Genomic DNA, 23,364 nt, shown 5'->3' with positions numbered 1-23,364 from the left:
TTTTTTTTCAAAAACTTCGATTTTTTCTCAAAAATCTCGAAAAAAATTTCCTAAGCCGCCCTTATGTAATTTTGAAAATTTTTGCTACGTTTAGGCCACGGATTATCTATTTATAAAACAATTTTTTTCTATCCAATTAATTTTAGATGAATCGCCAAGTTCTTATGATTGTCACCGCAACGACCTTTTTTTTGGAACTGGGTCAACACTGACAGTTACAAGTATAACTTTGAAAATTAAAAATGTTTTTTTTTAAATTTTCGTGACTTCAAGTCAAATCATTGTATAATAATGCCATATTACTATTTTTGTAAAATAACATGATTTAAGAGCAAAAATAAAAATACTGAAAATTCTCATTTTTTCGTGGCTCATCAGAAATCAGAAAACCAAAGAGTTTTCAATAAAAAACAATTATTCAGGAATTTGCTTTTATTGCTCAAAAAAAAGCCGGAAAATGTGTGTAACAGTTCAAACTAGTATATATATTAAAAATCTACAATATTCAGCGGATTTTTACAATTTTAAAAAGTTGAATTCAGCAAACACAAGCAAGACTATTATATTATATCGTAGAGACTATGTTACTGTAGTCATTTTTCCGCAGCTATTTAAGCTTTTAAAATCAATTTTGGAAACAACTATTGTTTTGGACCGCAACAGAGGAACATTATAGTTTATTGCTTATTGATATCAAGTAATTCTCATGTACAACTCATCCGAGCTTTCTAAGTCTAAATCTGCGGATAATGGTAGCTTGATCTATTAATTTTTTCGTGAGCTAATATCATATCGAAAATTTTCGAAAACATATCAAAACGCACATACATATTTTCTTATGCTTACAAAGTAGTTGTTTAACACAAAGCATATATATATCATCATCTTCCGATTAGAAACCCTCAAATGCTTTCGCCATGATGAAGCGAAATCTGCCACTTAACGCATGGTTACTTGCACTAAACTTTGCAAAGCGCACTATCTGTCGAACAAACAGCAAAGAGCTGCTCGATTCCACTTACCTGCACTCACGATCCTCTTTACAATTTTCCGCTACAGAGTGGCAGGACGGCGGCGGATGGTAGTATATGCCATTTGAACCCTGCTGATTACTGTTATCGGCCGGCCTTTGTGCGCACGTTGGATGGAGCTTTTCCTGTGCAATCATGCACATGTCGTGACGATTCGTTGTTTTTCTGTGAAGAGAGAAATCAAGAGAAAACGTAAAACACAAGTGCTTACGTGTATGTATGTATGAGCTCGAAAACGAAGACTCACAAAGTGAGTGGCGGCACTGAAATGCACTGAAAAAATGTGAAAAATTTCTGAAACACAAACGATGCTACACACATACCCAGAGCGAGTAATGCGAAACCACGAAGCGTGCACGAGCAGATAGCAGCCATGCTGGACCGTGCATGCAACACGCACACACAGTTATGTAAGTAGTCGAGCACGACAGCGTGCAGGCTGCACGGCTCTTTAGTGCACGCAGTGGATTAGACAAAGGCACACAGTTGCAAGTAGTTAAGTAGATTTTGCCAACATGCACACACATACACAAATGTAACTGATGTATAAGCCTTAAGGGGGTACTTACTTGCAGAGGCAGAAGGCAATGTCCAAATTCAAATCCTCGTGCGGACCTTTGTAGAAGGCTTGCAGTGATGTCATGCATGCATTGCGATTGCAACGGTGCATTTCACAATGCATCAACATTGGCTGCAGGGACGACGAGCATGACGCATCCTCCCGGCAAGTGTCCAATGCTGTGTGGCAGGTACTCTACACAACCGTTCGTTGGAATGTTAACCGGTCGCCGCAAGCCGATGGCCGTCAGCCAGCAGGTAACGGTATTCAAAATCGTCAAATCGGTTGATGCGTCCAAAGTCACGAATGCAACGAGTCAAGCGCAATGCGTGCGTTGCATGGTGTTGTTATTGTAGTTACGATGATAGTTGTTGTCGTGATAGTTGGTTGCATGCGTCATTGATTGCGAAGCGACAGCGATGATGTTGACAGCAGCAATAGCGTTGCATATTCGTGTGTGGCGCGTTGTTGTCGTTGCATGTTGTCAGTTGCACGCATGACAAGGCCAGCAATTGCACGTGAAAATCATAAAATGACGTCCAATGGCATACAGTAATAAAGTTGTAGTGGCACAGTGGCCATTAAGAAGAAATGCCAGAAATGTAGAAAAGGGTTAAAAAGAATGGAAGAAACGTTAAATGTTAAGTACTGAGGAACTGCAGGCAATGGCAACACTTAAACAAATTGATTGCACGCATCTTCTACGCAGCAGCAACCGTTGGCAGCAGCAATGAATAATTTAAAGTTGAGTGCATAAATGTGTGTGTGTGTGTGGCTGTGTGTAGTATAGCTGCTGCCAACCTGCTGCATTTAAAGTACTTGCAACATTGCATTGCACTCACCTGAAAGTGTTGCTTGATTATTTCCGTTGAGAGGTCCACTTCGACATCCTGACCACCTGCGTTGGCGGATGCAGCACACGGCAGGAAGGAGTGTGGTAAAGAGAAAAAGGTGGAGGAAAAGTGTGGTTCCACAAGCGAGCGAAACGTGTCCAAGTGTACAAAATGTGTTTTTGTTTTTGTATTTTTTTTTTGGTTTTTTTTTTTTTTTTGGTTTAATCAGCAAGCGCAGTTGATGTTTGTAAGCCAAATTTTTGTTGTTTTTTTGTTGGTATTTGTAATGCATGACGTTTGAACGTCAATAGCGAATGCGTTCATTTAGCATAATTGTTTTTATTGTTGTTGTTGTTGTGTAATATTCAAGTTGTTTTTGTTCGGTGGAAATTTTTTTTCGCCAAACAGCCATTGGTTGTTGTTCACATATGCATGTATATGTAAGTATATATTTATTTTTGATTTTATTGCGCATTGTTATTTGTAGAATTTGTCAGCCAAATATTTTTGTTGTTGTTGTTGTATTAATAATTGTTTTTCATTCAATATACGCAGTGCAGTTGATGAAGTGATTTATTGTGTTGTCGTTTGGAGAAAAAAGGTAACGAGAACAAAAAAATTTAATAAATGAGCACTTTTTCCAGATGCTTTAGCAATATATGTTTATAATGCTAAAAAATATGTATGCCTGTCGTTTTTAAGTGTTGTTATTTTTATTAAAATCATAAGTCTAGAAATATGTATGAAAAGTAATTTTACACGCGCGATATATGCAAAAATCAGATAATGACCTGACCTAATTTAAAGATACGATATTTTTATGCTGCAGATATAAGCAGTATATAGTATACATATATATGTATATGAACAGTTTGATGTACGCTTTACCAATACACGAAAAAGAAAATTCTTTGCAAATCGCGCTTAAAGAGATGAACATTAAAAACATGAATCAAAATTATACAAAAAAATACGTTTGAAAATATTTATGGCACAATATTTACTGATCACACGTAACAATCAATTTAATTTTTTTTTGCACATTTTAATAGTCCATTTCTTCGAAAATAACATACCAAAATTTTAAATAAATATTTCAAATACATTTTAAGTTACAGCCTGCTAAATCACCTTCTTGGTTTTTCCTTAAACGCGTTTTTTTCCAAGCTATATTTTTCAAATTAGCTGTAGTTATAACTCCAATTTTTTTCCATAGCTTGAAAAATATTATTTTTGCGCTCAAGAGATAATCTTATTTTTAAGGAAAATGCCAAATTTTTTTCCAAAGTCTGCCATATTGAAAAGTTTTAAACAATCATGGGTCAATGTATAGGCAAAACCTTACAGTTTTAGTAACATGAAGAAGTAGTGAATGACTCGCGAAAAATTAAATATAAATATGTCTTCAAAACATAATACATTTTTTGCAGTAGTTTTCTTAAAAAAAAACACTTCTTTTAGGTGGTCACAATAGATGTGCTCATTAATATGGAGCCGCCTTGTCGTATACGTAACTTTTTAGTTGATTTAGCTCAAAAACAAGAAACACAAAAACAAATAAAAAAGTTTTCCATACAGAAACTAAATTTTGATCAGTCAGTTTGTACGGCAGCTATATGACATTGTGGTTCGATCTGAACTATTTTTTGGAGATTGTTGTTGTCAAATAAAAATATTTTCTATGCAAAGATTGTTCAGTTTGTATGCCAGCTATATCCTAAAGTGTTCCAATATTGGCGAATCCGACAAATGAGCAGTTCCTTGAAGAGAAAAAAACGTGTGTAAAATTGCAGATCGATATCTCAAATACTGAGGGACTATTTCGCGTATATACAGACGAACAGACAGACGGACATGTCTAAATCGACTTAGTTCGTCACGCTTATCATTTCTATATATACTTTAAATTGTTTTCCAAGGTTTCCTTGTGCGTGTAACAAATTTCGTGGCAAACTTAATTAGCCTTATTAAGTGTAGAAAATTACTGATACTTCTAGTTAGGAAATTATTTATTTACGTAAAAAATCTGAAAGCTAATTTAATGTTGCCACGCCTTTGTATTAATCACAATAGCATGCGTACTGGTTTGAAACTTTCGTTCTACTCACAGTTATTCATAATATATTTATGAGCATTTGAGCACAAATCATAAGCATTTTTAAATGTACAATACATATTTATACTTGTATGTAGCTCCACACCGTGACAGCTAATTATTGCATTTATCGGATTTTGCGGTGAAACATATTTGTATTATTGAAATTTTAATGCCGCACTGCATATTTTAATATCGCGGCAATTGGAAAATTATTTGCGGCTGTTGCCACTAAAAAAAACAAAAATAGTAATAATAATAAAATAATGCATAAAAAGACACACGGCTATTTAAAATCGCTTATTAACCCTTGACGCGCAAGGCGTTAAGTGGCATTAAATGGCGAGGTAATCACCCAATTGGCCACGTCAAATAACGTAATAACTGTCTTTTTTTACATATGTGCAAAATAAATAAAATTGTGCGATTATTTGTAATGGTATTAATGAGCTGAAAAACGAGTGCAGTATATTTTACCGTTATTGGTTTGAAAATGATGAATTATGACATTTATATTGGCGATAAATATCATTTATTTTTAAATTCACTATTATTTGTGATATATAATATAATAATAGTAATATAACTAAATTAAATACTTTTGAAATAAATCGAATAAAGTGTTTTGTTAACCTGATTTGTTGTGAAATACTATTATTGGGTTCGACAACAATCTAATTTTGCTTTCCTCATTGATTGTATCTAATAAGCTGTAAATTGTATGAAGCATATTATAATTGTTGTATTATTGTATTTGATAAAGTTAACATTTATTTTTTATTAAATGAAAATTCATTAACTATTTGGCTCTATGAAATAATAGTTAAGTCAAAAAAGTTTAATGTTTTTGTGGTCTAAGGAAGGACGTAAGAGGCCTTCTGAGCTACTTGCTCTTAGCAATGTTCATCTCGTAAGTATTCTGTCTAGACACAATCCAATAGGCTCACATGTGGTGAAATTAAATATCTTGTCGAATGCAAATTGTACGGCAGAAGGCGAAGTGAAACCATCTAGACACCATTCTCTCAACTGTCCAGCTTTTGTCAGCATGAGGTTGAAACATTTTGGTAGCCAGACTTTCGGCAAAGTAGCTAAGATTGATAAAAAAATTTTGGTAGGCTCAAAGCTCTTCATCGACCTATAAGAGTTTGGTGATGCATATCTAGAAATTTTGAGATATACAAAGAATCAACGTTCACAGTTGTCTAACTAGAGTACATAGGCTCAGCCCTAGGACCGAACCTAACCTATTATTGGTAGACTTGGAAAGTTAATTCTGATAAAATTTGCCGCGTACTGGCCCACAAAACGAATAGATATATTTTTTTCTTGGATTGGTATAATAATTTTTATGTTCGTGTGAAGTTTGACTTTGCTTGAAATTTTTTGTTTCCAATGGAATCACGGCTACAGAATGTTGCCTATATTTTATAGCGAACTCAAGTATTTGCGAGGCACAAAGCATTCCGTGGAGGTCGTAACCTCTATTAGTGACGATAATAAGGAAAAAGTTAAAGAAGCGGTGCTTGAAAATCGTCGTGTTAGCATCAGAGAGACTCGAGAGAATCTCGACATATTTTATGAATCAACTCAACACACTTTGGTTAATGTTGCGGATATGAAGCTTGTTAATGCCAGACTCACACCAAAAGACACGAATCTTTAACAAAAAATACGTCGAGTAGAGGTCGCAAAAGAGATACTTAACAACGTGACTGAGGACCCTGCAAACGCATTGTTACTGCTGACGAGGCGAGAGTTTGTGAATATTACGTCCAGATTGAATAAAAATCTGGAGAATAGCGCTCCCAAAATTCGCTGATGGGCATTGCAGCCGAGTCTTGCTTGCTTGCTCGTATTGACTCAAAAGGAGCATATTTTGGAGACGATAGTAAAAATAAGTACTAAAATACAAGATGTTTTAGTACTCGAATATTTTTTTTTTTAATTTGTAAAATTTATACAAGAGAGATTCTTAAGCTTTTAAAATGATTATGTTCATTTTCCTGACATAAGCTTACATTATCAAAATTTTATAATTCTCAATAATAAATAAAAATATTGACTGTTGTAGTTTAGTGTAAATTTAAGATTGTTAAACAGTTTTCACTCAAAAAATTTTTTAGCGCCAGTCGAAACTGAAATGAATCTATTACAGATATACAAAATTCCATAACAATAAAAATGGGAACTTTTACAAGGTATTTGATGCTAACCAAAATGTACCGTAATTCCAAAAGTACTGCGCTATTAATACATATTTAAAAATCCACTTACAAGCGCTTAAAACCCAAATTAGTGTGAATAATGAACTAAATATTTGTGTATGTATGTGTTTGCGTATGTGTTCACATTAGTAAATTGCCCAACTAGCATATTTCTCCATTTTAATTATTCAAGTATGCATGTATATAAGTTATTTGTTTGCAAGTAAATTAAACAGTAAATTTAATTAAAAGTTCAAATAAATACCAATGCGTGTACGTTGCGCTATTTTTTATTGTTATTGTAGTTGTTTTGGCATTTTATAGCATTTTCAACTCATTTGTTTCGACAAACCACATTTTAAATGAGCAAACCAACCATGTGATCATTTGGTCAGCGCATAACACACGCACCCACACACACACATATGTATATATGCTGTTTATTAGAATATACCAATATACCACACAATGCTTCCGCTTCGCCATTTACACATACATATACAAGTATAGTGGCAAAGCAGGGGTGAGGGTGTTCAGCATTTTTTACAACACTTTTCAGCCCGTGACATCCTTGCTATCGCTGCCATCGGCCTGCGGCATTTGATTAATAGTATTTTAAATGCGTTGCCACTTTGAAATAACTGTAAACGAAAAAATGGCTGACAGGGCATACAGCATTTTATGGCATTCCAAAGGCGTTGGGGCCTATTATTGGTGCGTTGGTGTGAGTTAACGCTTGTAATGGAAAAAATATGCTGCAACATGTGTATGCATGTGTGTACGTATATGTATGTTTGTTTGTGTTCATGTAAATTATTGCTTGTCATTGGGCGCTAGAAGAATTTATTGACAAAAATTAAATTTATTCATTTTCATTTTCATTTCATTGCATTTCAAGTGAGTGGTAATCCAATTAAATCGCATTAGTAATTTAGTGGCGCATAATAAATCCACTGAATTTTTACTGCGTTACCCTTATTTGTATTTGCATTTAAATTTATTCCGAAAAAAAAGTGGAAAACATGAGTGCTTACTCGAGTATATGCGTGTTAACACAGTTTATTGGCAAATAAAAACTTTACGTTGTTTTTGTAATATGGTGTTTTTAAATTTCAGTAGTAAAGACTTAATATACGTGTAAATGCGTGAATCTATGCTCAAAAGCTGGAATATAGGGAGTTCTACTCATAATGCCGAGTGGTTCTAATTGGGCGAGTATTTAGGAATCTAATAATTAAATGATCCGCTTTGGGACTGAAATCGCCATCAAACTATGATGTCTGAAGTATCGCGGCGATAATTTATCACTTTATAATCTTCCCACTATATTCATCAAACTATCTGAGGTTATGAGAACTTCCGATAGAGATCGTTAAATGCTGCATCTATTATAAAAGCCTTAATTCGCTTAATGCCTAATTTGCTGTTATTAAAATGTTCCCAGACGAGCTAATGAAATGCTGAATTGACAAGAAGTTTGGAAGGCATCAGTGTAAAAATTGCAATTATAACCTTATTTAAGGGGTTACATGGGTTTCACGGCTTCAAAAAAAAAATTATTTCATTGTCTTATTTAATTCTATAACATCTCTAAAATATAATATATAATAAATAAAAAATTTGGAGATACAGCTTTGAAAAGCTGCGCGCTTCAGGTCAGCAATATAGTCACTTAAAGCTTTAAACGCGTTTTTCTCGAAACTGTGTTTTCAAAGTTGGCTGTCAAGATTTCTTACGAACTATTCAACCGCTCTTAAAAAAATTTTACACAGGCTTTCGAGATATAATTTACAAGGTTTTGCCGCGCAGGATTTTTTTTTTCAATTACAACTTTTAAAAAACAAAAAACGTCGAAAAATTTGCATGTTTTTGTAAAAACTTCTGCCAAAAATACAAACTTAAACTTAAAAAACAAACTTAACTTTATTTGTTTTTTCTAGTTAATGGTCTTAATTCAAACACGTATTTTTTTTTTTTACTTTTGATGATCCTGTCAGAGATTCTGTTGTCAATGAGCAAGGATGATTTTTTCGAGCGACTGCCGGAAATGACGTCCTAATGACCAAGTTTTGAATCAAAATGTTTATCAAATATGTATCCTCGGAATAATAAAAAGTTTGAATAAATGTTATATTTTTAAAAGAAAAAAAGTGTTGAAAATAAGGTTTATTGCTATTATTTCTTTTAAATAATTTCTTGCTGAAAAACAGGGTTAGACCTTTTTAAGGCTTAAAATTAAATATAATATTAATACATTCTATAAGTATTTAATTTATTAATTTTCAGCCTTTCAAAGGATTAACCCTGTTTTTCAGCAAGAAATTATTTAAAAGAAATAAAAGAATAAAATAATATATAAACGTTTACACCTTCGCATAACTATTTCTATAAAATAACAACATATTTGCTTACTTATTTCATTCTTTTTTTATGAAACTGAAAATAATAACAAAATTTAATATTCAATTTCTTATGACGGCTTTTTTCTTTCATATGGTAAAGCGTACATCCTGCTTACCGCTAAACACTCAAAAACGCGTTAATTGTTTATACAAAGTGGGCAGCGTATTCATTTATCTTAATTTACTTAGTTTATTACACATAGATTACATATTTGAAACAAATTTAAAAATTAAGTAGATATAAGAAAAAATTCAAATTAAAGGAAATGTCGGTAAAAACTCAATTTACGAAAAAAAAATAAAAAATAAGTCAAAAAAAGTCTCATAATTATTTTTTATTCGATTTCATGGGAATATAATTGCACACCATTGTTTCTAGCAGCACTACAAGGGTTTTCGCTAAGGTTCTAACAACTTTGCAAGGTTTTATTATTAGATCGACACATTGATTAATAAATATTTTTATGGGTTTAAAAAGAACTGTGATACACCATAGTTCGAGCTCTCTATATATCAGGCCTTTAAAAACATTGGATCTAAAAAGTGTGTTCTGTTCTAAGTTTTCACTAAACAAAAATTACCATAAGTTTTTTATAATAAAAAGTATGACAGCTTAGAAAATAAAAAAGCCCATCAAACATTTGTTTGCGAAAATGTAAAGAATATATGTTTGAAACATTTCATTAGAAAATAAGAAGAAAAATGAGTAGTCATCACTTAAAAGCAAGTGAACATTTCCTAGGGCTTAAGTAAGAATATATGTACAAGAAAATCTTAAAATTCTATATTCTATGTTAGCTATGTTTTTACGAAGTTTCTATGCTAAACTTTTATGGTTTGACATTTCTTAAATAGTTAGCCAAACATTTATTTTTCTTTATTAACTCTAAGTGAGTAAAACTTCGATTCCTCTAACTTCGATTCCTTCTAACTTCGATTGACTCTTAGCGTCAATAAAGAAATGCAAAACATAAGGAATGAACTATAGATATGTATGGTATATGTAGAAACTAGTCCGTTCAAAGTTTTGTATAGAAATAGTAGTACCTAATCTTGATGGCAAAGTAAAGACTTGAGAAAAATGCAAATAGTAAAATGTTCAAGGGGACATCTAGATAAATATATTATTGTCAAAAACTCTATTAAAATATGCCAACGTATTTTATAACTTGTTAATGGTAAATTCAACCACCTGCGTTTTAGCTTTACGCTACTAATGATATGGGTAATTGACTTTATCGAGCCACTACCCGCCAGCCTTGTTATTGTTTTTTTATATGTGTATGCAAATACAACAAAAGTTGTTAACAAAAATGTTAAAATGTGTTCTTCACCGTCTTGCAACCAAATTAGGCGAGCCGCACAAGAGCCGGTTCTACGTTACCAGAATCGAAGTGGATTTTTTCGGCCATGTACTGTTATTTCGAGAATCTAACCCTTTGTAAACTTTTGAATAAAAGGCTCTCAAAACTTTTCTCGAGTGTTCATCATAAGTTTTTTTCCATAATCCTTTATCGTCCAAATTATGTGATATGTATCACTTTCAGATATATGTGAAAGGAATATTACGGGTACTTCAAGATTTTTAATGGTTATGGAACTATTTTTTGGTTTTGTAATATTTGTTGAGAATAAAGTAGTATATTTTTAATTATTTAAATTCTTCGATTCAATAGACGTATAAACTATTGTTAGTAAAGTAAATAATGTTGATATCAAAAATGTTTCCCTGGAAGCTCTACCCTTAGCGCTTGAGTTCATTTTCTAGACAAGATTATAATAATGATAGAAAAATAAATACATCATATTTGGCAGTGATTGTTTTTTTTAAGAGAATTACAAAAATTTTCATGAAGAGTGCTTGAAATTTTTTTACTTGGGCATCTGAGCAACCCGAACCACAAAATTAGCATATACATAAATATATAAAATAACACTTTTGCATTTGCTTTCATTGTTTTTTGTTGCGTACCACAGTAGCTAGAATCTTAGACCTTCCGCTAACTGCGCCATAAGTAATCAGAAAAAACACCATTAAAAAAAAAAGATACCATAAATCAATAATAAGCACGCAAAATAAACAACACACACACACACATAATCGAGGAGGAAAAGTAAAAAAGCTAAAGCAAAAATTAAGCTGGTATAAATTTTTTGCAGTAAAAACCAACAACGGCGAGGGGGGCAAACATAAAATTTCAATTAATTTCAAATAAAAGAATTGAAGGCGATGAAAATGCAGCAAATGACAAAAAATCGTTGAATTCCTTGTATTTATGTATGTATGTATGCACCAATGTTGAATGTAAACATTATTATGTGGTAGCAATTTGGTATGCATGTGTGAGTGTACAGAATACATATGCATGTATGTAAAGTATGAAAATCATGTTTTTGCTATGTACACACCTGGACCTAAATAAAACGCTAGTAGTGACGTAGAGGCACCAAAAAGTCAAATCAAATGAATTGAAACCAAAATATAATTTATAGTTATGTATTTAGCATTAAAATGGTTGAGTTGAATTTGAATTGATTGATTCGTAAATAATTGTTGTTGCAACATTGATTGCGTTAATTGTATGAAACATGAGACGTTTGCTGGTTTTGTATGTAACAAATACATATGTATGTAAATATTTTTTTTTTTTTTTTGTTTTTTGGTTGAACACGAATGAACATAATAATGAACGTAACAGAGTTGCAATGAAATTTTGAAAAATATTAGAATTCCCATTTCATAATTTGTATATTTAAATATTTATAGAGATATATATGTATATAAATTTTGTTTTAGCAATTTATGTTTGTTGCTGTAAAACGGTGCGTAGAATAAAAAATTTGTAAGAGTGCGGAAAAAATTGAATTTTTTTATGTAACAAATTCGAAAGTTGAAAAAATTGTCTTGTCATCTTTTTTTAATTAGTTTTTGCTATTTAATACAAAAATGTTGTTGTTTTTTGGTTTTTGTTTTTCATTTTAGTTAAGGTTTATAAATAGTTTTAATAATGAACAGGAAGAAATTGTAAATGTAATCGAAATCGAAACAAATTGTCTTAGTTGAAAAGAATTTAAAACTTAACAAAAACAAAAAATAAACTGACAAAGCGCTAAAATTTTCACTGCGATCTTTATCGCACGTTTTTTAGACGTTGTCTAAATTTTCAGCTAGTTTTTTTATGCGTTTGTTTTTTTGTGTTGATTGCTTAGTTGTCGACATTTAGAGTAAGTAGTTTTGTAGGCTACAACCATATTCGGTTTGCTTGTAGTTGTTTTTGAGTATTTGCTGTTGCGTTTTGTTGTAATGTTTTGCATATTTCTCACAACTCAAAATATTTCTGGTCGAGTATTGCGTGGGCATGGTGGCCATTGGTCACATAAGAAGCGTTGGCGGAAATTAAAATTTATTAGAAAAATAGTAAAAATAAACTGAAAAAATATATAAATAATAGATACAAAAAAAAATTTTTTTTTTGCCTAACGCCTAAGTTTGAAGCTACTCATATATTTGAAAAAAAATTAGAAAATATTTAAAACATAAAATTAAGAGACTTGGTGAATTAAACACTTTGTACATTGCATAAGAATACAAATGATTTTTTTATAATTATTTTTTTTCCATTAAATTGCATCGCCACTCTTCCACGCTTCTTCTTTTTACCATAAACTGGTGCCAATTACCATAGCACTTACCTAAGCTTACACACGCGCATCACCCACACATCCACATACATACATACATACATTAATGCTACAACAAAGAAAGCGGTTTCGCTAACAATTCACTCCAACTAAACTCTAAGCGCTTACTGCCCTACTTCGCCTATTATATTACGCTTTTTGTTGCATACTTTTTGGAGTAATTTGCCGATTCTGCTCTCTTTTTTGCATGTTCTTACTATGCACTGTTACTCTATTTCATATGTTTTGTTTGCATTTTGGTTAGTTAAACATTTACACATACTTTGGTAGTAAACGCCGCCACCGCTATGACTGTGGCCATGGCCTCCGCCGCTGCTGTGTCCATTGCCCGGTTCGTAGCCGTACGAGTTGCCGGTGTCGATGACATCCAGTGCGCTGGACTCGTGCCCGGCGGGCGCTGTGTGGCGCGGCTGGAAATCGCTTACATTGAACGGGTACAAGAGTATGCCGTGCAGCGTGTGCAGTGAGGTGGATACCGTGCCCGGGTAGTGGGTGCTCGTCGCTGATGCTATGAGCGGCGTATCAATGAGCGCCAAATTATCTTCGAACATTTTCAGATGCAATTTATCGTCCATGCCCATTATTCTGACTGCAATTTGAATGTAAGGAAGGAAGGAAGGAATGGTTCAAGTTGAGTTTTTAGTTCTTTTTTGCTTTTAATTATTATCAGTTTTTTTTTGTTGTAATTAAACTTTGCTGTTTGTAACTAATTGCTGTGGTGTTTATAAGTTGTAGTTGCTTTAATTTATTTTCTTTGTTGGTTTTTATATGAAAATAAAATGTAGTTTAATTTACATTGCGCTATTTGCCACTCAATATTCATATTGCTATGAATTTATAATTTGCGTTTGATTGCTGTTTCTACACATAGTTGGCGTCTACTGTTTATTTGGAAACGTGTTTCAATTAATTGGTTGCAAAATTTGTTTTGCTACCTTGCTGTATAACGTTTCGTTCTACAAATTGTTGTTTTTCTGATTTTTTTTTTTGTAATAGTTTTGGTTTAGTAATTCAATTAGTTTACTTTTGTATCCACTTTTTACTTAATTACAATAGAAAATAAAACGAAAAAATTGTACAACACTTATTTGAGAAGGTGCAGGAGCGGCAAGTAATGGTGAGAAAGACTTATGGTGCATTTAAGACACAAAAGATTTAAAACAAAACGAACTGTGTAAAATTTAAGTACAATTTTTTGGAGACTATGATTAACAGTGAGTATATATGTATGTTTAGCAATGCTGAAACTCACCTGTCTGATTGAAGGTTAAAAATTTAAATAATTGCAATAATAATTCAATAATTTATGGTGTGTATGTATATATTATATATATATATATTATATGCATATTTTTATATATTACTAGTTATATATTATACACACAGCACATTCTGACATGTCCCAATGTTACTCATACGCACTTTATTACCAACATGTTACATAAAGTTCATATTTTTTAAAATTCGAGTCTATTTCTATCACTTCACTGTATAAAAAATACAATTAGTTATTTATAATCAATAATGACTTATGGTATATATCCTTTTAATACATTATTTAATTAATTAAAAACAAAAATATTGCATTATTTGTTGCATATATTATGCTCGTTTACTAAATGCTCTGGTAAAATAACTTAAACTGTGATATTTTCAAAAGAGTTATATTTCCTTGAACTTCAGTAAACGAGAAATCTGCAGAAATTGTTTAAAGTCAGAAAATGTAAGCAAATAACAATAGACAAGCTAGCTCTATAAGGGGATTAAGGGGCGAACATAGTGTGAAATTAAAAATAATCGATTATTTTCATATTTCGATAAGAGGTTATGCCTTTCAAAATAACACACTTAGATTTTAAATCAGATATCTGAAATTGTATTTGAGTTATAGCCCTCTAAAGAGTAACCAGCCAGTTCAATTCGTTTTATCCGCTTATCTTTAAACACGTTTTTCTTGAACTTGCTTGAGTGATTACTCGGAGACAATTCTACTATCTACTATCTATACTATCACATTTTTTCGGCAGATTTTGTTTACCACACATATAACGAAGTTCTCCATACCTTGACCTAAAGGCTTTTGAACTAATTAAAAATTAAATTTCGGCAGGCCAGAAACGACCAATTTTTGTCTCTCCTTCAACTTCGCATTGCTTTGTGGTAAAAATTCTCAAACCTTTGTAGCAAAAAGTGAAAGCAAAAAAAAAACGATATTAACTAGTCACCCCGAGATCACGTTTCCTCTTAAATTCAACAATATCACCAAGAGCGGATTTAATTACCTTATCAAGCTTAGATATTCATGATACAGCAGCATCAAACAACTAAGAATCACGTAGAAATTACATAACTTGCAAAAGTTTCTACTCGATAAGATTTTATATCAATTAAATATGGTTTTCATAATTTTTTTAATTATGCTTCATTCCAAAGTGATGGAAAATTAATTATTTATATTTTGTTTTAATTTATTACCTCTTTCCTTTAGAACTTAATAATCTGTAGATATGTTCAATAATCCCCTTTTCAGCTCGCTAGCGGCTATTATTAAATTTAATCTATCACACCGCAGTTAACTGGTCTTTTGGAAAATTTGCCTTCATTAAATTTTTTCTACAACTTACAATAAAGCAACGCCATCGACCAGCAGACGTAAATAGCTTTAAGCTCTATTTTAATTTTCTCCCATTCTATACCCACTTTCAGCTTTACTACAGCTATTTACAGCAACGGCAGCGCAGCACGAACTTGAGCAAAGTGTGAGCATATCCTTTACGACATGATAAACAATTGAATTCGCTGTTTATTTTTGCTCATTTTGCGCATATCTGCTTCTTCTGCTTTCAATCGCTTGCTGTCACATTTTAATGATTGGCGTTGGCCGTGTACGTTACCACCGCAACCCCCCTAACGCTGTAACACAGTCAGTTTGTTTGTTTATCTGTGCGCCTCCTGCGGCTGCCGTTGAGTAGGATGTATGGCACATTGCTTATTGCCTGTCGTTCCACACAATCGCGCGTTGGCGTTGACAGACACATAATCGCACATACATATATGCAGAGTACCTCTGTGCACACTTTAATGCTTGTCAACGCTGCGCAAAGCTTATTTAAGCTTGTACATCCGCTCAGCCATTCGCTATCTGCTGCTTCTGCTCGAGTGCAAGGGAATCGCTCGACTATGCTGCTGTGCACTTTCAAAAACAAATCCCTAATAGGTCAGCTGTGCTACAAATGTTACAAATGTTTGTTAGTAGTGGTACGCAGACTTCTATCTTAGTTTTCAGCTAAGTTATATATATATATATGTGTATGTGTAAGTGACTGTTGTTAGTTAGTGTGCGTGTGTTGGTGTCTTATTGGTTTATTTCCTAAGAAAATATTTATACAACACGAAGTAAGTGAGTCGGTTTACGAGTATCAGTTGAATTGGATTTGTCTGCACTTAATGCCAGCTTTGAAACAAAAACTAGAATTAAAAGTGTGCGGGCGCTACAAAAGACACACAAATATTTGCTAGCTGCTTTTAGTTAAGTGGGTGGAGTGTTGACTAAAGTGAAAGGAGTTAAGGCATGAGGAAGTCGTAAAGCATTTATTCCTGCAGCAGAAAGTTTAATCATTACATTTTATTTGTATTTTAAAGAATATTCTGTTTCTAAGGGTTTTGTGCGAAAATAATTACTTATACGCCGTGGTGGACCATTTTGTGATTTGAACGTTTCAAATAAAAGTTTCATACGCTTAAGGTGCAGTTGAGAAACTGATTTCCTGTTATATATAAAAAAAAGTTAAGTATTAGTGTCTTTAACAGGTTTACCATATATTATACAAAGCTTCTACAGAGAATGTGAAAAGTTAATCATACGCTATGACAAATAATTGTCAATTAGAAAGAAGGCAAATGTTTTTATACTCTCGCAACATGTTGCTACAGAGTATAATAGTTTTGTTCACCTAACGGTCAGTTGTGTCACCTAAAAGTAATCGAGTTAGATATAGGGTTATATATATATAAATGATCAGGATGAAGAGACGATTTGAAATCCGGGTGACTGTCTGTCCGTCCGTCCGTCCGGCCGTGCAAGCTGTAACTTGAGTAAAAATTGAGATATCTTTATGAAACTTGGTATACATGTTTCTTGGTACCGTGAGACGGTTGGTATTGCAAATGGGCGTAATCGGACCACTGCCACGCCCACAAAATGCTATTATTCAAAAACAAATAAATTGCCATAACTGAGCTCCACAACAAGATACAAGACTCTTATTTTGCATACAGGATCACAATAGGGCGAGGCATCTGCAGTTAAAATTTTTTTTAAAGTGGGCGTGGTCCCGCACTAATAGGTTTCATGTGTATATCTCCAAAACCGCTAATGCTATAATAACAAAATTCACTGGAACCAAATGTTTTTAGAACCTCTACCTGCAGTGTGAAAATGGGTGAAATCGGGTAGCAACTCCGCCCACTCCCCATATAACGGTACTGTTAAAAACTACTAAAAGCGCGATAAATCAAGCACTAAACACGCCAGAGACATTAAATTTTATCCCTGGGATAGTATGAAATGACTTTATAGGAACCGCGTTCAAAATTAGTCAGTGGGCGTGGTACAGCCCACTTTTAGGTGAAAACCCTTATCTTGGAATCTGCTTAACCGATTTCAACCAAATTCGGTGCATAACGTTCTTTATATATTTCTGTGCTATAGTGCGAAATCGGACTACAACCACGCCTATTTCCCATATAACACCATTTTCAATTCCATCTGATTCTTTCACTTTCCACTATGCATATCAAGCAACAATGATTATATCGGGGTAAAACTTTGCGTGAATAATACGTTTAAAGTATGCCACCTTGTGACCAAAAATTGTCTAAATCGAACCAAAACTGTTCAAGCCCCTAAGTACTGAATATGTGGACCCCAGTGCTTATAGTTGACCTTCTACCGAAAATATCAGCCAATCCACAAAGATATCTCAAACGAGTATACCATTTGACTTTGCGAGAGTATAAAATGTTCGGTTACATCCGAACTTAGCCCTTCCTTACTTGTTCAAATTATTATGATTTCATATTGTATAATTACTAAATAAATAAATATTATAAATAATTATATTTGAATTTTTTTTCTCTATTATTTTCCGATAATTTTTTCAAACTCTGTCATATAGAAATAAAGGAAAAGTTAATGTATGGAACGCAAGTTGGATAATAAAATTGTTTTTATTGCTTCAACTTTTTATATAATTTCTGCGACATCCAAAAATTTTTTTGTTTTAAATAATTTTGTTCTTGAAATTTCGAAATTATTGCATTTTAATAAGTTGAATGTTTTTGGGAATAAAAAGCTAAATTTTAATTTTTTTTATTTCATTCTTTTCATTCATTTCATTTTTTCACTTACGAAAAATTAAAAATTCAAAAAAATTTAAACAATTTTCAATTAAAATTAAAAAAAATATTTTAAATTTAATCTTGGATTAAAAATTTAATTTTAAATTTAATCTTGGTTTAAAATAAAATTTAATTTTTATTTTTAATTCACGGTTTTTGGGATTAAAAATTGACTATCGAAAATATTATTTTTTGATTTGAATGAATGTGAAAAATGTTGATTCAAAAAAAATTCTTTTTTTTTTGGAAAATTCTTAATTATATGTTTTATAAAAAAAAATTTAGCTAAAATATTAACTCAATTATTTTTTAATGCATTATTTGCAAGCCCAGAAAATTATATTTTTAATTTGCTTTATATTTCGATGGGTATACTTTAAAAAAAAACATATTTCTCTCTCTCAATCTCTCTCTTTTAAATTCTCAGAATTCACGTTTAATAGACAGGTTACACAAATATTTACTTAGCTTTGCTTAAAAACTTTTTTCAGTGCTTTAAATGTTGTATTCTAATTATCATAAAAATTATAAATGCTTGCTTTTGTGAATAAGTGTTTTTTCCATAAATTTTCTTGCGATAACATGAAATTTTTCAGAGAAACATTTTTCCGGCAAACGAGTGGGCGCGTCCTTACTACTTCTTATTCAAAATATGTCATCTGCTACAACAAATAAGTAAGGCGCTTCAATACAAGCCGAGTTGAAATTTTCTTAATAACGCCATACTTTATCTTCCGCAGCGATTGCTGCTCGATTCATTTAAATGCCTCCTGGAAATGAGTAACTTTTGAAATCTGCTCGTTTATTTTTTGTTAAATTGTAAATGTGTACAAAGTTATTTGCAATAAAATGAATTTCAGCGATAATTAAACAAAGCTCACCATTAACCACGACAAAGCGAAAAGCGAAGGCAGAAAATAAAAGCAGCAAACAGCGTAGTTGTAAAGCAGTCGATGTGAATTCGCCTTGGCATAAGGAAATCCGCCACAAACCTGTATTATATTTGTAGGAGTTATACAAATTGTTGTATTTTTATTAATGAGAAGTCCTGTAGGAAAATTCTTGCTTCTGTAGTTATATTTATTTTGAAAGTCGAAAAATTTTCCACAATATTTTTTTTTTAAGATTATATAATTGGTGTCTCGAATGCTTTAAAAAAAGCTCACATCCATTATATATTAACTAGTGAATATTTGTTGGATGGCATGCATGAAATAGAGCTTAAAACCACCTCATTAATATTTTTAGAACTCAATCACTTAAGGAGTTTTAGCAACTTGCAAGCCAGAAAGAATGCGAATTTGTGAAAATTTTTTTAAGGAGGAATTTTATTCAATAAAAAAATTAAGAAAACGTGCATTTACAAAATTTTGTATACTCGGCGATTTTGAAAATTTTATTCTCTTGATTTCATAGACATCCTTCAGGAGCAGCACCAAAAAAGGTGTCTGGCGTTGAGGAAGATTTTGATGCTTAAAAGTATCTCACATCCAGAAAACCAAACAATTTTTACTTACTATACCATAGATAAATACAGGTACTGACCGAAGAACTAGTCACAATTTTGATTTTTACGGTTATAAAAAAAAAAATAGTTTTTTGTGACAAGTGACATAAATAGTCGAAATTAATATCAAATACCTTATTACTGCTATCATTACCAGACAAATATATTTAGGAAGGTTGTGTGGAAATTTCGTTTCGCCATTTTGGAGAAATTTTTTTCACTGACTCTTAAAACAGTGTCTCCAGAAAAACACGTCTAAAGTTTTGGGTTATACAAAATTCCCTGCCAAATGAAGAACTTATCCAACTTCCAACTTTCCACCTGACTACTACAGTTGTGCACCTACTTGTTTATATATTATTGTAAATTGATGTTGGTGAGCCTTGACTTGCAATGGCCGTTTGCGTTTAACCATAAATAATGAAAATAAATTTTAAAATGTGTAATAATTTCGACATTACGATGCCACAGGGAAACTATGCGCACTGAGCAATGAAAAAATTATCCCAACTATATATTCATAACCGACAAGCATATATAAATACAGTAGTTTGGTATGAGTTTATGTTTGCGCTACCGTTGTATCAACATTATCAATTCTTTTGAAACAAGCCCAGAGCAAACGAGCACATTTAATGCGACACCATCAAGCGTGCACGCACACATCAACACCAGCACGCACTTATGTGTTTGCATAACTGCTTACATATACTTACGCAAACATCCAAGTTTAAGTGCGTGTATTAACAACGGCAGGCGGCCATATCGCAAACAATTCCCGCAAGCAGAGCGCCACATAGATGTACATATGTGTAAGTGTATTGTTATGTGCGCTCGCGCCGGCAAACAGCTCAATGCGCGCAAAGCCGTCTGTTGAACTGCATTGTAGTCTCTCTCATTTGCCGACACAATAAACTGCGCGCCTGTGTGATTTGTTTGGATTTGTTAAATTGAATTTTTTTCGTTAAATTATACGCTACTGCGAAGCGTAACGTTATACGCTGAAGCCTCCCATCGCCTCTTGACATATACATTAGGGTGTCCGTTATTTCCAAGTTGATTTTTTTTTTGGCCAACGCCCCCTGAAGTAAGTACACAGTTATAAATGCCCGTGTTGCTCATACGTCATGGTACACTAAATGAATGCTCAGTCAATAGCAGCATAGCTTTAACTGTGTATAACATTTAAAAGAGTAATTATTATGAAACACCCATGTAGACCTTTTTTGTAGAGGACAATATTTTCTTGTAGTAAGTGTAGTGTAAAAAAAATCCATGATATATACCTAGGAATGGAAACATGATTTAGGCACGGTTTAAATTGAAACTAAATAGCTTGTTTACGTTGGATTTATCTTTTTAGGGAAAAATGATATATCTTTTTTGTAAAATAATGGACACCCTAATAAACATATGTATATGTAAGAATGTGTAGAAGTGCTTTAAATTATGCCAATCGCGCCAGTGTTGCCGTTTGTAATTTCATCATAATAAAATCAACATTTTTGACGGCACTTTTGTACACACACACACAAACATACGCATGCACGCACACATACAATACCAAATACATTCATGTTGCTGCTTTGGGATTGCCGTTTGAGCTCATTGTTGCCTGTGTTGTGTGTGTTTGTGCCGCTATATCCCCGAATTTATGTTTGTTTCGTATTTTATAATCGCAAGCGTAGTTTATTTGGAAGAGCAATAATACAAATCAGCAGCGTCGCTCATCCATAACGGCATTGTACGCAGCTGAAGTTTTCGCATTTGCCGTATAAATGGAGCTCCCAAAGGTCATTTAAATTTTGTTTCGTTTGTTAGCAATTTTAACTAATATTATTTTAGCGATTTTGCTTCCCGCTCGCTGGAAAATATGCTTCGTTATATTGGCTTTATGGAAAAGCCGTTAATATTGGCTTACATAAATGTAGCTGCAGGGATTGCAAAGCTACTCGCCGTATTAAGCATAAATATTTCTTTATACGCATACAAGGGTATGGCAATAAGTCAGCAAAACATGATAATAAATAAAAATTTAAACTTTTTCACAAAACGAGAAACGTTTAAAATAGTTTTTTTTTATGTTTTGTTTCGAAACCTCTGAAGCGCTGTAGTAAAATTGATCCACTGCAACGAAATTGCGCTACACAACAAAACTTCGTCACACTCCGATTATATGGTATAGTACACTACCATACTGAAATTGTGAAAGAAAAATATAAAGTAAATAGTCTAACAAAATTGTTTCAATTGAAAATGTAAGTTATTAAGGGTTGCCACCTGGTAAAATTTTTTTTAAATACAACTTATTATTTAGCCAAATAATTAAATACTTTAAGAAAAGTTTTTGTTTTCACAATATATTTCAAAAGTTTTGCCACCTGTTTTAAAAACGTAAGGAATTCAATTATATTTAGTAAAGGAATTATACGAGCGTTTTAAATATGTTTTGAAACAACAGCCTTACACAGGGTTGGTCAAAATACAATACTCAAGACACAAAAAAAGCCGAAAAATTTGATACTTTTTACTGGCTATCAGAAGTAGGCAACGTGCCATATTGGTTGAACCAAATGAACTTTTATTGCCTAGATATAGCAATTCAATCAATTGCCCAAAAAAATCTGCACAGTGCAAACTCAAATGCTCACTTAATCATTGCAAAGCATCAAAAAGCGCATAAAAATTTCTGAAAATAAACGCTCATCAGTTCAATAATTCATCATGATGTCCTCGAACAGATTGCATCGCTTCCTTCAAAAATATTCAAATAAGCTCAACGTAGCGATAGGAATGTTTCCATATACCTATGAAGAGTAGTAGTTGCCATCTTCCATACAAATACGAGTATACCGACTCTATGAACTCACTTCATTATCGATGGCAGCAGTTCACCAATGTGAGATATATTGTTTTGCGAATTTCCAATGAGACATTGGATGCCAACGCGCCACACACCAACGATGCAACAATATGCGATAGGTAGATGCCTAAAGCAGGCAGTGGAACAGAGGTTAATGCAGTGGAAATTTCGGAAATAAACGCATGATGCAGTGGCATTGATACGCACTTGTATGTTTGTATGGAAATCAGTGCATTTTGAAAACTTGCTGCCTGCATCACATCTGCGCTTATTACTCATGAGTGCGCATGTGCGTGTGCTTGCCTGAGTTATGAACCTCGTGTGGCTTGTGCTTGAAATTCATATTAGAGGCAGCAATACTGACAGTATTAGTCGCATGTAAAATCTATGTAAATTGTTTTACCAATTTGCAGATAACGAAAAACACCAAAAATGTCAATATACTGCTACCACATGTTGTTGTTGGTTCATTAAGTAAGTATGCTGCTGTTTGACGTAGTTTCGAGCTTAAGCGTATAAATTAACTTCGCCTCTTACAGCAAGTCAGAGAAAATATGGATTTGTATGGCATTTAATTCCAAGCGTTTCGTTTGACTAAGTCACCAATAAATCGAAAGTAATTTGGATAAATCTGTGTGTGATAAAACAGCTTGATAACTCTGTGAGTTACTGATTTTGCCGCCACTATCTGTTAGAAAGTTTAAATTTTTTGCTAAAATGTGAACAAACCCCATTAAATAATGACCATATCTTATCAAATTTGAA

General features: G+C 32.8%; 1 protein-coding gene across 5 annotated transcripts in view; it reads right to left on the bottom strand.

Annotated features, from left to right (window-relative positions):
• Window positions 1-23,364, bottom strand: part of Gfrl (Glial cell line-derived neurotrophic family receptor-like) — a 226,618-nt gene that overhangs the window by 19,616 nt on the left and 183,638 nt on the right. For 4 of the 5 annotated variants that reach the window (XM_070105870.1, XM_070105872.1, XM_070105871.1 and 1 more), the window contains 4 exons: window positions 13,092-13,418; window positions 2,433-2,488; window positions 1,601-1,785; window positions 1,023-1,196 (listed from right to left, as the gene is read on the bottom strand). In XM_070105870.1, the coding sequence (XP_069961971.1) occupies window positions 1,023-1,196; window positions 1,601-1,785; window positions 2,433-2,488; window positions 13,092-13,418 (742 nt within the window). The remainder of the gene's footprint in view (window positions 1-1,022; window positions 1,197-1,600; window positions 1,786-2,432; window positions 2,489-13,091; window positions 13,419-23,364) is intronic. The other variant, XM_070105873.1, reaches the window with a different exon arrangement.

Source organism: Bactrocera oleae, chromosome 2, assembly GCF_042242935.1.
Source record: "Bactrocera oleae isolate idBacOlea1 chromosome 2, idBacOlea1, whole genome shotgun sequence".
Taxonomy (NCBI): Eukaryota; Metazoa; Arthropoda; class Insecta; order Diptera; family Tephritidae; genus Bactrocera; species Bactrocera oleae.
This window is presented reverse-complemented; position numbering and strand designations above follow the sequence as displayed.